Source organism: Plectropomus leopardus, chromosome 4, assembly GCF_008729295.1.
Source record: "Plectropomus leopardus isolate mb chromosome 4, YSFRI_Pleo_2.0, whole genome shotgun sequence".
Classification (NCBI taxonomy): domain Eukaryota; kingdom Metazoa; phylum Chordata; class Actinopteri; order Perciformes; family Serranidae; genus Plectropomus; species Plectropomus leopardus.
In genome coordinates, this window is record NC_056466.1 from 26,893,762 (window position 1) to 26,909,889 (window position 16,128).

The window sequence follows — 16,128 nt, forward strand, 5'->3', positions numbered from 1 at the left end:
GTAATAAATCAATCAATAAATGTTAACACTGTTAACACTGGCAGCCCTACTAAAAACTATAAAAAACACATCACTGAGACACACTGACTGATATGTTCTTTTATTACCATAAACACTGTAGCTTATTTTCCATCTATATACACTGCCCTGCATCTGTACTGTAAGTACAAACTATAGCAACTATAACAGACCAAACAAAACTGTTTGAGTAATATTTACAAAAACCCCGTAGAAACTACATTTCCCATATCTATTATAAAATTATTTAGCTTAAAAAAACTATGGAGGGATGACCTGCTTTTTGAAGATTTCATTTTTAGTATGAACAAATTGTCATTACACAAATTAAATAACTGTTTTAGCAACATCAGTAGGACTAACCATGACTAGGCAGCTGAGTGACCCTTTCAGCCTTTGAAACCTGGATCGACATCACTTTTCTTGTGCTGCTTTCAGATGCCTTTCACAAATGTTAAAACCTTTGAACCCTGAGCAAATTGGTTTGATTTCTGATAAAAATGTGGGAAAATTAGCAACTTGTTAGCAAATGGTCCACAAATTTCAAGAAATGAGTGGATCTAGACAGTTATTTTTAAAAAATTATGTTACAGAATCATTATAATCTGTTAAGCGCTTTTTTCATCTCATTTCCTTTGTCGTCATTTCTTTTCAAGTTGCTAATTGCCTTCTTCCAGTTTTTTAAAAGAAATCAAGAAAATTTGCTCAGGTTTCAAAGGGTTAGCATAGGTTATGAACCCCTTACATGTTAACATGTTAAGACGAGTTTATTTTTCCGCAATATGTTGATGCAGGTTTTGTTTCATTAGCAGTAAAATGCTATAAAGCTTTAATGTAGCTGCCATCAAGCATTCTTTCATCGCTAGGACCAGAGAAAAGCATTCAGTTTTTGAAGTTAAACTTTGTTGATGCTTAGTGAGTAAATCATATTGAAAAAAGGTGCTTCATGTCAAATAAACGCAACTTACAGTGCACAGTATGTACAGACCCTAAGAGCTACACTCACCATCTGCAGCAGCTAGAGGTAGTCCCAGACTCTCAGTGCTCCTTTGTTAGACTGCTGTTGTTTGACCGTAGTGTGTAATGTCTTTTTCATCCATCTGCACTTCTTGTTGCTACATTATGTCACTGTTATTTTGCTGCTTCTTTTTTTTTTTTTTTTTTTCCCCCACAAAGTTTTTCCACTCTAACCAGTTCTCCCCATCTCCTCTTCAGTCGACCGTATCGTGGGCCTGGACCAGGTGGCAGGGATGAACGAGACAGCCTTTGGCGCCACCTACAAAACCAAAAAGGGCATGTTTCGGACAGTGGGACAGCTCTACAAAGAGTCGCTTACCAAGCTCATGGCCACACTAAGGAATACCAACCCCAACTTTGTCCGCTGCATCATCCCCAACCACGAAAAAAGAGTAAATAAAAAGAGTTTAATGCATTTGTCAGAAGCTGTGCATCAAACAATGGAAAGTGAAGGACCTGAACCTCTGTTTATATATATGTTATCACTGATTATCTCTGTAGAGCAGAGCGGAAATTGTGAGATAGAAATCTAGGAGGATGGTGGACAAACACTCGTTTCTGGTCTTGAGGGTGCGTTTGTTTCTTCCTCAGGCTGGTAAACTGGAGCCTCACCTGGTTCTCGATCAGCTGAGGTGTAATGGAGTTTTAGAGGGGATTCGCATCTGCCGACAGGGCTTCCCCAATCGCATCGTCTTTCAAGAATTCAGACAGAGGTGACAGACAACAAAGATGCTTTTTTAACTCTGTAACTTAACTTTACACGCAAGAAAAGTTCATATTGATGTTCTCTTTTGTTTACAGATATGAGATCCTAACACCTAACGCTATCCCAAAGGGATTCATGGATGGGAAACAAGCCTGTGAGAGAATGGTAGTGCTTTTTTTTTGTTTTTGAGCTTTAGACCTGCTACATTGGAAACAATAACATACTGTGTATTCTGCAGAGCTGCTATAGTTAAGGAGCTATAAGCCTCTTTCATCTAAAAAATTCCAGGAACAATAAAACCAGAGGAACTAACCCCAGGAACTGAACAAAACTAAAAGTCCCTTTTGCCAATTATAAAATTATACCCGTGACAAATAAAAAAAAAAATGAAGGCAAAATTCGAAATGCAACAACAGAGTCATCCTGTTCTCTTTGTATTAACTGTTGCAGGACTTAGATGTTTGAGTTTGATTTAATGAGCGAAGCAAAAAAGGAGAGAGAAACTCCAGAGCACATATTTCCACAGTGATCTGCTGTTTGATGGTTATTTGTTTCTGCTTCAATATGTGACAGCCAGATAAACTATTTTCCTTTTCTCATTCACTGGCTTTATTTTCTTTACCTCAGCTCCCACTCTCTATTAGTCGCTCTCTCTTGCTCACTAAACTGCAGCAAAATGCAGGTTCATTTTATGGAAGAGTTCCTGTGGTGGAGACCTAAATACAAAAACTTGCTTGATTTTAATGTCAAACAGCTTTCAGTAAATCATCTTGAATTTATTTAAACACAATGTTGCCCTGCCGTCAAAGTAAACTGCTAATAACTCTTCATGTGCCTTTTACAGATCCAAGCCCTAGAACTGGACCCTAACCTGTTCCGTATTGGTCAGAGCAAGATCTTTTTCAGAACTGGTGTACTGGCTCATCTTGAGGAGGAGAGAGATCTGAAGATCACTGACATCATCATTTACTTCCAGTCTGTTTGCCGTGGATACTTGGCACGCAAGTGAGTGTCACATCTCTGGATTTTTATTTAAATTTCTTACATTTGAGCATACATCAGAATTTGGATGCCCAAAAGTCATTGAAGGACAATGATCCAATTGCTCAAACCCCCAGTGGTGGTCTGAGACACACAGATTCCAGAAGTTTGTCAAGTATAAATGCATCTGTCATGTCACGTCACATATAGATGATTAATGGTCCTTCCGGATCCTTGGATCTTTCCGTTAGTTCCCATTTAAAAAAAAAAAAAAAAAAAAGACAAATTCTGAAGCACCTGTTGTGATTAGCATTTACATCTGAGCATAAAGCAGCACGATAAGGGAATGGCTGCTCTAACCTGCTGACATGGGTGCAAAAAAACCCACAGCTTTCACAACACTTATGCACTGCCCATACATACAGTGCGTCTTGGGCGTCATTTTGGTGCACTTACAGCTTATTTGTACACTAAACACAGTCTGACGTTGTCTCAAAAAATACTGCAGACTTTAAAAACACTGCTGTACCCAAATATTGATTTGTAACTGTTTCTCTCTTCACTTAGGGCTTTTGCTAAGAAGCAGCAGCAGCTGAGTGCCCTGAAGGTCCTCCAGAGAAACTGTGCTGCTTACTTGAAGCTGCGACACTGGCAGTGGTGGAGGCTCTTCACCAAGGTGAGAACCCTGACGGCTTCCTTTTCTAATAAGTAGTTTATACGAGATGCACAGATGATACACAGTTCAGATCTCTGCTCCACCTGACGATTTGAGCATTTTCACAAATTAGTCATGGGATGCCTTAGAAAGTTCAGTTAAAGGACAAAACAGACGATAGGGGAAAATCTCTCCACCTGTCCTCATCAGTTTTCTCAGATGTATGTTGGCTTAAAATAGAAATGTTAACATCTACATCTCTATGGCAACTGACAAGAACTTAATCTGCAGACGAGGCCACGTTATGCAGTCAGAACCCTCAGAGCATGAGGATAAGTGGAACTTCAGATTGTTTTGTCAGCTGCTGTTGATTTACTCTTCCCGAGGTCAAGAATAAACTTGTTTCACCGGGCTCATTAGAGAGCAGGATATCCACAGGTCTTGAAAAGTCTTTACCAAAAGAGAAAATAGTTCCCCAAACAATAAGGCCTTAGAAGGTATTAAAAAGTCTTAAATCTAATATATTTTTCTTACCTGTAGAAACCTGTAAACAAATATGCACGTGTTTGCGGGCTATGGAATAACACTATATACTGATAATCTACAGGTAGCCTGAGACGGTGCGTGGGTTGTAAAGAACAGGAGACCACAATCCTCTTTTGTGGAGTTTAAGTCAGCAAACACTGTTACTACTACTAGACAGTGTAGTGAAGCTCTTCTTATCATGATTGAAAAGTGTCAGTATAGCAAAAGCTTGAATTTACCTGATCTTTTAATTAGTTACTCCATCAGTTTTCTGCTGCTTATCTGGATCTAGGCCAGATTAAGTGATTAATTATAACTATGAATTATTGGCATATACTGCAAGAAAGTACAATAAATGTCATTAATTGTCAGCCTTAATGTCCCTACTGGTTGTCTGTCACCAGTATCACCATGAAAATTATATTCAGTTGCATTCTGTGTCTTAAAAAGTGTTACATTTGATTTGATGAACACTGCAGAAACCCCTTTAGAGGTTGATGTTTCTATGTTTGTCTCTGTCTCTCTGACTCTGTCTCTGTCTTTGTCTCTCAGGTGAAGCCTCTGCTGCAGGTCACCAGGCAGGAAGAGGAGCTGCAAGCCAAAGATGAGGAGCTGGTTAAGGTCAAGGAGCGACAGCTCAAGGTGGAGAATGAGCTTGTGGAGATGGAGAGGAAACACCAACAGGTAAACATGCCCTCTGTTATAGAAACCTCACCTCGTGCGTGCTCATGTAATTGTGGCCTTGACATCTGAGGAAATCAATGTGTGAGCTAAGAAGGCTGGATATATTTTTTTTCCAACTGTTCCCTCTTTCCAGCTCATAGAGGAGAAGAATATTCTAGCCGAACAGCTTCACGCGGAGACGGAGCTGTTTGCCGAGGCTGAAGAGATGAGAGTTCGCCTGCTGTCAAGGAAGCAGGAGTTGGAGGAGATCCTTCATGACTTGGAGTCGAGGGTGGAGGAGGAGGAGGAGAGGAACCAGAGTCTGCAGAATGAGAAGAAGAAGATGCAGTCACACATCCAGGTTTATATCTTCACCTACTTAAACTTACCAGACACAGACACAAGCCTCTCTCCTGTTTTTGCTTTCATATTCTGACATCCATACTGTTAGTACTCGCCTTTCAGGAACTTTATATACTATCATAACTGTCCTCGTCTGAACATTAAAGGGCCTTTCTGTCATTTATATAGAGGTTGAAGAGAGTCCACAGACTTGTTCAACAGAGCCAATCAAACCACACTGATGAAGCTTTTAGTGGTAAACTCTTAAGTTATACATTAAGATGTTTTTGGTTTTGGTTTTTATGCCTTTGTGCCAGCGATAGCTGAGGCTGGAGGCATTATGTTTTCGGGTTGGCATATTCTTGTTAATGCAATATCTCAACAGCGCCTGCAGGGAATTTCTTCAAACATTCACTTGAACTCAACAATGAGCTGATTAGAATTTGGTGTCTCATTTATATGAACATAATATCTGAAGATGGCCTTCAGGGAGCTTCACAAATTTGGCGCATATGTCCAGTTGGACTAAAGACTGATGAACTGATCAGTATCTGGTGGTCACAAGATGGTTTTGGCCATAACTCAAGAGCCACCTTGAAATTGTGTTGATTGTGTGGTGTGTGTGAAGCATCCATGTTTTTTTTCACAGACATGGATGTAAACTGTAAGTGCACTGGTGTGCAGAGACATATGACAGCATGGTGGTATATCTAGTTTTTACTGTGATTTTTGCTTATTTAGTCATAAATCTTTTATAAAGGGAAATATTTTTCTCATTTGAAGCCTTGGAGTTTTATGTGTCAAACTTCACTTGTAGCATCACTTTATAAACTTAATAAACTAATAAACTTTATAAACTTAAGTGTTCAGACTTCAGTCTCGTCGCATTAGATCTGTTATGAATCTTTATCTGTGTGTATCTGTGTTTTTTCTCCACAGGACCTGGAGGAGCAGCTCGATGAGGAGGAGGCAGCTAGACAGAAGTTGCAGCTGGATAAAGTGACGGCCGAGGCGAAGATCAAGAAAATGGAGGAGGACATTCTCTTGCTGGAGGACCAAAACTCCAAGTTCTTAAAGGTGAGAGGATTAGATCTGTAAATGGTGCATCAAACAATGTCAGAAATAGTTTGTATAAGGTGATTAGGCATATTTATTCGCAACTAATGAAATACAGTTTGTGTATTTTGACCTTTGCAATTGTGTATCTTTAAGTTTCCAGTCTAACCCACACTTTGATTTTACCCAACAGGAGAAAAAGCTGCTGGAGGACCGGATCGGTGAGATGACCTCCCAGCTGACAGAGGAGGAAGAGAAAGCAAAGAACCTCGGCAAGGTGAAGAACAAGCAGGAGATGATGATGGTTGACCTGGAGGGTAAGAGACTCCGACTCTCAGCAAGATACTGTTATTGGCTTCACAAGTAGAGAACATTGACCAAGTATTAAGTTACAGCACACTGTATGTAAGATAGTACAGCATTAACATGAAATGTTACAGGCTCAGCTGACTGATATGAATGACTTCCAAGAATTTCAGTTTGAAGTGTGAGGTTTCTTAGGACTCGATGTGTGGGAACTAGGGCTAGGCGATAAAACGATCTCGATACAGGATCGTGATAAAAAGTGCATCGATGGCAATAATAAACTATGGTCATTTTTACTCAATATGGATGCACCTAGATAGTTTCAAACAGCGTGCCCGCCATGTAGTGTCATACAGCAGAAGTTGTTAGATGTCTGTCAGTCAGCAGCAGGGGGGATATGGGTCACAGGGCCGCCATGCCTGACCCGACCCCCTGCCGGGTCCAGCATTTCTCTTATTCTTTTCCTTTTTTTTTTAAACTTTTTCCCCACTATTGGGCGTTAATCTGTGTTTTTTTTACCGTAGTGTAGGGCACACTGTTCCAGATGTTGTGCAATAAGACAACATTTCCACGTCGAAAAACAGGCGACTACTGTCGCTACAATGTGACAAGTACTAATGTGTAGACTTTATCGCTATTAAGAGACTTTTCAGACCCTCTCAGCAGTGCTATTACAAAAACGCAGCAGGGTAATCATTTACCGATTTATTTAGATCATCTGGGAACATCACTTAGAGACTGTTCTGTAGCTGTGGTGTTTTCTGACATTTTAGGGAACTTTCCACTATATAGTTCCACCCCAACTCAAACAGAATATTATTTTTGGCATTTTGTTTTGTACAATTCAAGTTGACATAAGAAAAAATTAAAAATATACAAATGAAATTGATTTTGCACTTAACAAAATTGCGATTTTCTCAGTTTTTTTTTCCAAAATGTTTTTTTTGATGACAATGCACAAATTCAGATGTTGATATAAAAAGGAACAGAAGAAGCTAGAATCAAATAAAGCTGAAAGCTGTTCTTCATCTTGATGTATTCATTGTTTATAACTTCAAAACACAAAATATTCTGGAGGTCTTGAAAGATTGCTAAATATGACCAAAAATGCTGCCGCTTGCTGGCAACTTAATAAAAATACTCTGGTGGGGAAAGAGCAGCATTATTGAATTATATATCGTGATAAATCAACATCAATCAATATTAATTTTCGTGATAATATTTTTTGCTGTGTCGCCCAGTCCCAATGGGAACATTTGAAAAAGCACACATGCATTTAGGCGCAGCAACTAATCTGATTACCATTAGTTGTGTCAGGCTGTAAGCAATTAGGTGTTAGTGGTTTGTCACTCTCTGTGACCTCCCTGTGCCTCGCGTATGACCCCTCTGTGACCGTTTACCTCTCCAGATCATCAGAAGTCAAAAGTTGTTTTGTTTTGTGTTAAAACAGTTATTGGCCTGTTTGATTGAGCCTTTTCTTGAGGAATCTTGTGTATGAGACATGTGATTTTGCCTCCCTTCAGAGCGTTTGAAGAAGGAGGAGAAAACGCGCCAAGAGCTGGAGAAGGCCAAACGCAAACTGGACGCTGAGACAACGGACCTGCAGGACCAGATTGTTGAGCTTCAGGCTCAGATAGAGGAGCTGAAGATCCAACTGAGCAAGAAGGAGGAGGAGCTGCAGGCTGCTCTGGCCAGGTCAGTGATAGCAGAACTCCAAATAAACTTTGTTTCCTGAGCATCCCACAACTGTCCCTAACCCCGGATTTCCACCAGATCCGTGTGAGGTCTGGCTCCGCTCTGTCAAATAGATTGCACTCTAGTCTATGTGTCATTTTCCACTGGCTCCGCTGCGCTGCGGATCGACTCCGTCCCAGCTCCGGCAGTCCAAAGGCTTGCGGAACAGATACGCAAGCCTCCTATTTTTGCAGGATGCCAGATCACTTCGCATAAAGTCAGTCGAATTTAACACAGAGCAGACAGGAAATTGGACAGCGATACAACATTAAAACATCCGATTACTTTCCAGAATAAAACACTGCGTGTTTATGTCTGACAAAATGTCAAAATGAGCGGATCCAGGCCTGGTTTCAACAGGTCAGAGGTTTTCTGAGGTCATTACCGGCAACACGGACGAGGAGAAGCCAATTTGGAAGGTGGAAAACCACAATATTATTTATGACACCACACATGCTTTTATAAAGACAACCATAGAATGGAAATGGTGAGGAGCAACTTATTGGGAGTTATGGGAGTGAATTAACATCACTATAATTAATCCACGGACTGAATGGAGTTACTACTTTTTCTTCTGTAATGATAAACTGCGCATGAGTCTATAATGACCGCAAGAACTCCTTGGTCTCACCACTCCAGCCGATCCGGCAGTGCTGCGCCATGCCGGACTCGCAACTGGTGGGGATTGACGGATGACAGAGCACGGAGCAAAACCGCAGCGGAGCCGTAACGCAACGCACATGCAAATGGTGGAAATCCGCCATAATTGTGCTTTTAACTGTCCCAGACCTAACAACCAATGCCACAAATTGATTTTTTTTAATTCTGCAAATTAAATATAGTATATTTTGAACTTTTTTTTATAGAAAAACTTATTAGTAACTCCACTGACTCACTCTGGTCCACCATAGAAGTTGCGCTAGTTGCTTCTTGCACTTCCATCTGAATAAAACATTGAAATCGTCCCTTAGGTGTTTTGCCACGAACAGTTTTATTACTGTTTTAGTCATTGGTTGAGCTGATCTGTTTAAGTTATAAATGCATAACTGTTTAAGTTTATAACTGCAAACTGCACTGCAAAATAGCAGACCTGTTTCTGATTGGTATACATAATTTGAATGTATCTCATTGAAAATACTGAGATTTTAAGTTTGACTACCATGTTCAACTCAGTATAACATTAAGTCTCCTTTTTTATTTTATTTTTTTTTTTTGTTTTTAATTTTGGACAACATGACATCCTTAATTGAGCAATAGACATAAAAAATCAATCCCACAAATGTCTAAACTAACTGGGTTACACACCCTGTGGAAATTATTAAAAAAACAAAAAAACTAAATCCAGACATTACCTTTTAGCAGGTACAGTTGCTACTGACAAAATACAAACACATTGAAAGTCATCTCATTTTGAAACATAACGCTACAATAACTGAATAAAGGAACCGAAATTATAAAAATGAAAATTCCAAAGAATTGAATAAAGGAAAGTTTGGGATCATTTGATCCGAGTGCAATAAAAGTTTACTTAGAGGAGGCTTATGTATTGTACTTTATTATTCTTACTATAAAACTCTATAAATTATTCTTCTTGCCAAAAATGAAGCAAATGCTATCACAGAATATCTTTTAATTTATCGTTCAGTGGCTTTTCATTAACTGGATGTGCATAGCTGGCTAAGAGTTTGGCACCACACAATGATACAGATACTGAGTCAGCTCATCGACTCAATGTTTTTTTGCAGAAAGCACATGGATTGTTTTTGATTAATTGAAAAGCATCATACCAAAGGATCAAATACACTGAAGTGCATTTTTACAGCAGCTACAAGGCAGACTCCTCTGAACTCACAGCAGTCCAAACAGGGGATGATAAAAAATTAATTAACCATAGGCTGTATGACGTATATGCAATATGTTGCTGTGAGCTTTGCCTGAGAAAAAACCCTTTTGATAAGCAAAGTTTTTGTGTTTTTGTTGTTGTTTTTTTTCAATTAATCGATTAAACAATTGTTAATTTTACCAATATTCTTACGATTTGCAGTTTTAATACAAACTTAAACTGCCGTGGTAAAATATCAGTTAGTGGTTTTGTTCATTTGCAGTATGTAATGCACAACTTGACACACGTCCTCTCACGCGTGCAGTACATCCTATTTCCATGACAACTGCACTCCAAGCCAATAAGAAGACCTAAAATAGATGTTACAACACACAAATGAACACTGTGTCAACTCTGCACTCTGACTTAAAGCAGCTAACGTCCTCTTCAGCTGCTGCTGCTTGTGTGTCAGCACACGTACACACTTTGTCTCTGTCGTTCACTCGCCTCAGTCCCTCTCTACCCTGAACTTCCAGCTGCAATGTTTGTTTCTGAGGGCTTTCATCTTGGAGGCAGCCGTGCCTGATTACAGGCAAATTGATGTTGATTGATGCACTCTGTCTTGGGCTTTGCCGTTTTTTCACGTGAAGTAGTAAAGAGCTGAACTAAAACGGGCTGTTACTTCACAGCAGAGCAGAAACTATTCACACGGCTTCTTTAATGTCCTGACTGTGAAAAAATGCATAAATTATTGCTTTAGAAGGCCTGTGTCTTACCACTTTGTCCCTGCAACAATTTTTTTTTTCTAAATTTAGCTCACTCCTCCGTTCATCCTGATTTTCCACACAGTGAGAAATATTCTCAACAGGTTTGGTGTCATATTTAATTATTTTCCCATTTAGCCATCACAAGTCTGCATGCAGATGAGGTAAACATCTGTGGAGATCGTTGCTCTGAAGGTCAGCTCAAATGATTTAAATATGACTTTAGTTTCCTCCCTACAGCAGGCTAATATTCCAGACTACAGGGGTCGCTGGTCTGTCTGACTGATTTCACACGCAGAAATCATCAGTTTAGTCACAGCTCCAGATAATTAAGCTTTCATTAAAGTTGATGAGCCCAATTTTGAATTCAGCAGCTATTCTGAGAGCATTTGTATTGTGTTATTTTGGAAAATGACTTTTATATGGGAGTCATTAGTGCCTTTAATCACTGCTGTGGCACTGTGTTGATTATGAGGCTGAATCATTATTACATTCAGTGTGTTTAATCAGTTTCTTCGTAAGTGAGGAATGTTACGGGAGTGTTGCAGCCAGCACAAATTAGACTCGGCTTCAAGTCCAGCAGCAAACAGATCAACAGACTCATTAACAAGTTCATCTTCACGCAGAAAATGCGCACGTGCGCGCACACGCACATGCACACAAACACACACACACACACCCACACACAGAGTGATGTGGAGAGCTTCAGCAGTTAGCGGTTGACCACACTGCCACCCTGTGTGCACTGGTGGCCTCATTTCAGTTTATAAATGACATCATTGACTTTCACATACATATTAGTACTTTAGACTATAAAACAACAGAAGTTTGAATAATTGCATTCAGTAAATTTACATCACTGCATTCTTGCACTTCTGCTCTCATTGAAAGAACCAACATATTGTTCATAGATTTTTAGGGTAAAATGAAAATAGTTAAACTGAAAAGGCAACATTTTCTGAAAATAATTTATTTTTGCTGACTGCTGAAAATATTGAATTGAAACTAAAACACAGAAGTTAAAATGGAAGTGCTGATTGCAGATGAGGCGTTGAAGTGAGCGCTGAGTGAAGTTCAGCTGAAGTAAACATGCTAAAAGGAGCCGAGGTTTCAGTGAACGTTTTGTTGTCAGCTTCAGTGTATATTTTTAACTGATCTGTAAGGCTCACTGAAAATAGAGCTCCTGAAAGAAATCAATGTGAGTTTAACTCTGCTATAAGGCAAGTTTATTTATATCACATTTCCGCAACAAATCTTCTAACGTGCTTTAAATAAAACATTAAAAGCTGGAGAAATACATTAGAAGGGCATTTAAAGAAAATTGAAACTGTTATTAAAGAGCCAAGAGAACAGAAAATAGAATAGAAAGTAGAATTGAATTTTTTTTTATTTTTATGTTTGTTTTGTGAAGATCTGAGCCCTTAAATGAGATGACATTTACAAGAATGTACTCCACATTCTTTTCCTGTTTTTTTGAGGATTAAAATATCCTCAGAAATTTGTAAAACTAAAAAAACAAGATATTTACTTTTTTAAGATTAGTGTAGAAGAAGTAGAAATTTAGATCCTCTGAGCTAAGGAGGTGGTATTTTTTTCTTTTTTCATTATGAAAAAGACTAAGTGTTGTAAAAAGAACCTCACCTGAAAAACTGACTTGTGTTCCTTGGTGTCTCCAAACAGGAGCGATGAGGAGACAGTCCAGAAGAACAATGCCTTGAAGCAGATTCGGGAGCTGCAGGCCCACCTAGCTGAGCTTCAGGAGGACCTGGAGTCTGAGAAGATGTGTCGAAGCAAAGCTGAGAAACTCAAGAGGGACCTGAGCGAGGAGCTCGAGGCCCTGAAGACAGAGCTGGAGGACACGCTGGATACCACTGCAGCCCAGCAGGAGCTCCGGTACTTATTTAAAACTGGTTCATCAACAGTGATAAAGGGAACTCTGCATACTTTATACACAAAATTTCTACTCACAGGTTTTGGGGAATACTACTGCATGGGTTAAAAAGTTGTATAAAGGCCCTTTGAGGTTCCAGAAAGAACTGTGATAAACTCATGTGACATCATTTACCGCTGATATGCTTACAAACATGCACAGAATTTATCTCAGTAGTTTTTTTTTGTTTGTTTGTTTTTCCATCTTTCACACATCAAAGTTACCTCATTTCTTAGTGGAACCGTAAATTGGAAATTGATGAAGGATGTCAGTAGCAATAAACCCTGAATGTTAAGATGTTTTTGTATTGTATTCTAGAAGGTTTCCTGTCCTTTGGTAACCTCTCCCATGTGTCCAAACTCCAGGTCCAAGAGAGAACAAGAGGTGGCAGAGCTGAAGAAGGCGATCGATGAGGAGACCAAAAACCATGAAGCTCAGATCCAGGAAATGAGACAGAGGCACGCCACAGCGCTGGAGGAGGTGTCCGAACAGCTGGAACAGGCCAAGAGGGTGAGTGAGTCATACCTGGTTACACCCACACAGCTGTCACTCATCAGGCAATGTCAGTGATGCTAATATGATGCTGGAAATTTTAATTATATCATCAATTAAAAGGCACGATCCCAGCAACAGCCAATGTGAATGCTATTGCTATGAACATAAAACCATTTTTTTCTGCTCTGTACAGTTCAAGGCCAACCTGGAGAAGAACAAGCAGAGTCTGGAGAGTGACAACAAAGAGTTGGCCTCCGATGTAAAGAGCCTGCAGCAGGCAAAGACAGAGTCTGAGCATAAGAGGAAGAAACTGGAGGCCCAGCTGCAGGAGTTTATGTCCAGGGCCACAGAGGTCGAGAGGGCCAAGGGAGAGCTGTCTGAACGATCTCTCAAACTCCAGGTAAGTACCTCCACAGACAATTATACAAGTCTGTGAAGCAAAGATTTGCAGTTTTGCAGTGAAATGAGGGGATATACTGTAGCTGCAGATTACGCTTTAAAAAATATATATTTTAAAGGGCAAATTTCTGGCACATTTTGGATTTTTTTGTCATGCCTTTCTCATAGCCCTGTTTATCTTTTGTCAGACGGAGCTGGACAATGCTACCACTTTGCTGGAGGAGGCCGAGAAGAAGAGCCTCAAACTGGCCAAGGAAGTCGACAAGCTAAACAGCAAACTGCAAGACTCTGAGGTATGAAAGACGGCATCAGTGTAAGCCAGGTTCAAAGCTAAAGGAAAGTTTATCAAAAATTAAGTTCTCACATACTTTTTACCGTAATTTAGTCTGAAGTCTAAACTGTTTCTGATGTACACAATGAAATCCAGAACACAAATCAACACAGTTTGCATGTTTGTTTGTTTTTTTATGATGACATTTTAAACATGACAAATATCATGTGAAAACATATGAGTTCCATCTGGCTTTTCTTTTGTCCAATCATCATTTCTGGTGTGTAGGAGTTGCGCCAGGAGGAGACGCGCCAAAAGCTGAATCTGAGCGGCCAAATCCGCCAGCTGGAGGTGGAGAAGAACACCTTGCTGGAGCAGCAGGAGGAGGAGGAGGAGGCACGACGCAACCTGGAGAAGCAGCTGCAGACGGTGCACTCTCAGGTACGGTTATTTATATTCACAAACATTAATGAGTGTCATTAACAGGTACAGCACATAGAGACACATAAATGTAGATGTTTGTATGCATTTGAAGGAGTGACGCAGACAAACATGTGAGACAGGCAGGCAGGCACATCTTTCAGGTACCGCTGATGCTCGATCGGATGCCAAGAGAAGGGTCAGGGTAAAGTTTCCCAGCTGTGACCACCTGCAGTTGATGTGCAGAGCAGCGTGCGGACAGCTGTAAAGCAGTGAGACTTTGCAGCCAATTTAAGACCACATGCAGTGAAAATCTGGAGGCGGATGCATCTAAGTAGGGAACTCAAATTTTACAAATATAAACTTCCCTTTAAACACAGAAATATTCATTTTATCAGTAGCTCTGATATCTGCAAAGGACAAATTACATAGCTCCTTATTTTAAATTTGCCCCGTCTTTTGAGTTGTCCTCTGTTTACTTTGAATGTAGCGCTGCTGCTCTTTAAGCCAGCACACATCAACTGACACTAAAGGCCACAACAAGCACAAGAGAGGAAGTTGATTACTAGTTGAAACGTATTATCTTTATGTGTTCCTCGATAAAAAAAAAAAAATTAAAAAATGCCTTCCTGCAGCTGTTTGAGACAAAGAAGAAGCTGGAGGAGGACGTGGGGTCAATGGAAGGCCTGGAGGAGGTGAAGAGAAAACTCCAAAAAGACGTAGAGCTGACCAGCCAGCGTCTGGAGGAGAAGACCATGGCCATGGACAAGATGGAGAAGACCAAGAACCGTTTGCAGCAGGAGCTGGACGACCTGATGGTGGACCTGGACCACCAGAGACAGATTGTCTCCAACCTCGAGAAGAAACAAAAGAAGTTCGATCAGGTACGCTGGACTGCAAAAAAAATGTTTCCGAAATTTTTCATTACGATGAGATTGATGTCAGTGTATTGACGGCCATTGTTTCTTTGTTTTCCAGCTGCTGGCTGAAGAGAAGACCATCTCAGCTCGTTACGCTGAGGAGCGAGACCGTGCCGAGGCTGAGGCCAGAGAGAAGGACACTAAGGCGCTGTCTATGGCCAGAGCTCTAGAGGAGGCCTTGGAGGCCAAGGAGGAACTGGAGAGGTTTAACAAGCAGCTCCGTGCTGAAATGGAGGACCTGATGAGCTCCAAGGATGATGTTGGCAAGAATGTGAGTGAACTCTTAAATGAACTCTTTATGCATATTAAAAAAAAAAAAAACCCTTTGTTACACCAGGTACTTTTTAGCAGATAGACATTTCTGGATTAAGTCTATGTGCCATCTTCAGCTGAAATTAAGCTGTAACTTTCAGCTCTGACTTTGCGTTCACCACACAGATGATGCTTCAGATATCATTTAATGTTTCTTCCTAGTATCAGAGCAGGGTTTTCTGATGACCTCTGATCTGTCTGCGTCTTGTGTTGTGGTTTTCCTTGGTGCTGCGCACAGGTCCATGAACTAGAGAAGTCCAAGCGAACACTGGAGCAACAGGTGGAGGAGATGAGAACTCAGCTGGAGGAGCTGGAGGATGAGCTGCAGGCTACAGAGGATGCCAAACTGCGTCTGGAGGTCAACATGCAAGCCATGAAGGCTCAGTTTGACAGAGACCTGCAGAACAGAGACGAGCAGGGAGAGGAGAAGAAGAGGTCGCTGGTCAAACAGGTACACAGGACACACGGATCTCTGACCATCATTAATTGTCTCCATGCATTTTAGATTTTTCTTGAAATATGAAATTCTCAAATTCTGCAATATTCACATTTTCACACATTATTTAACTCCGCCAGGTGCGTGAGATGGAGGCAGAGTTGGAGGACGAGAGGAAGCAGAGAACTCTGGCTATTGCCACAAAGAAGAAGCTGGAAATGGACCTGAACGAACTGGAAGGGCAGATTGAAGCTGCCAACAAAGGCAGGGACGAGGCTGTTAAACAACTCCGAAAACTACAGGTACACACACACACACACACACACACACACACACACACACACACACACACACAC

At 40.5% G+C, this 16,128-nt stretch overlaps 1 protein-coding gene across 1 annotated transcript in view; it reads left to right on the forward strand.

Annotated features, from left to right (window-relative positions):
- Positions 1–16,128, forward strand: part of LOC121941687 (myosin-10-like) — a 61,795-nt gene that overhangs the window by 44,434 nt on the left and 1,233 nt on the right. Inside the window, exons 19-37 of the mRNA XM_042484516.1 lie at positions 1,234–1,427; positions 1,627–1,748; positions 1,837–1,906; positions 2,586–2,746; positions 3,290–3,398; positions 4,455–4,586; positions 4,720–4,926; positions 5,847–5,984; positions 6,157–6,280; positions 7,793–7,964; positions 12,270–12,482; positions 12,885–13,029; positions 13,208–13,414; positions 13,602–13,706; positions 13,973–14,125; positions 14,740–14,988; positions 15,083–15,295; positions 15,575–15,787; positions 15,913–16,074. Of these exons, the coding sequence (XP_042340450.1) occupies positions 1,234–1,427; positions 1,627–1,748; positions 1,837–1,906; positions 2,586–2,746; positions 3,290–3,398; positions 4,455–4,586; positions 4,720–4,926; positions 5,847–5,984; positions 6,157–6,280; positions 7,793–7,964; positions 12,270–12,482; positions 12,885–13,029; positions 13,208–13,414; positions 13,602–13,706; positions 13,973–14,125; positions 14,740–14,988; positions 15,083–15,295; positions 15,575–15,787; positions 15,913–16,074 (3,089 nt within the window). The remainder of the gene's footprint in view (positions 1–1,233; positions 1,428–1,626; positions 1,749–1,836; positions 1,907–2,585; positions 2,747–3,289; positions 3,399–4,454; positions 4,587–4,719; positions 4,927–5,846; positions 5,985–6,156; positions 6,281–7,792; positions 7,965–12,269; positions 12,483–12,884; positions 13,030–13,207; positions 13,415–13,601; positions 13,707–13,972; positions 14,126–14,739; positions 14,989–15,082; positions 15,296–15,574; positions 15,788–15,912; positions 16,075–16,128) is intronic.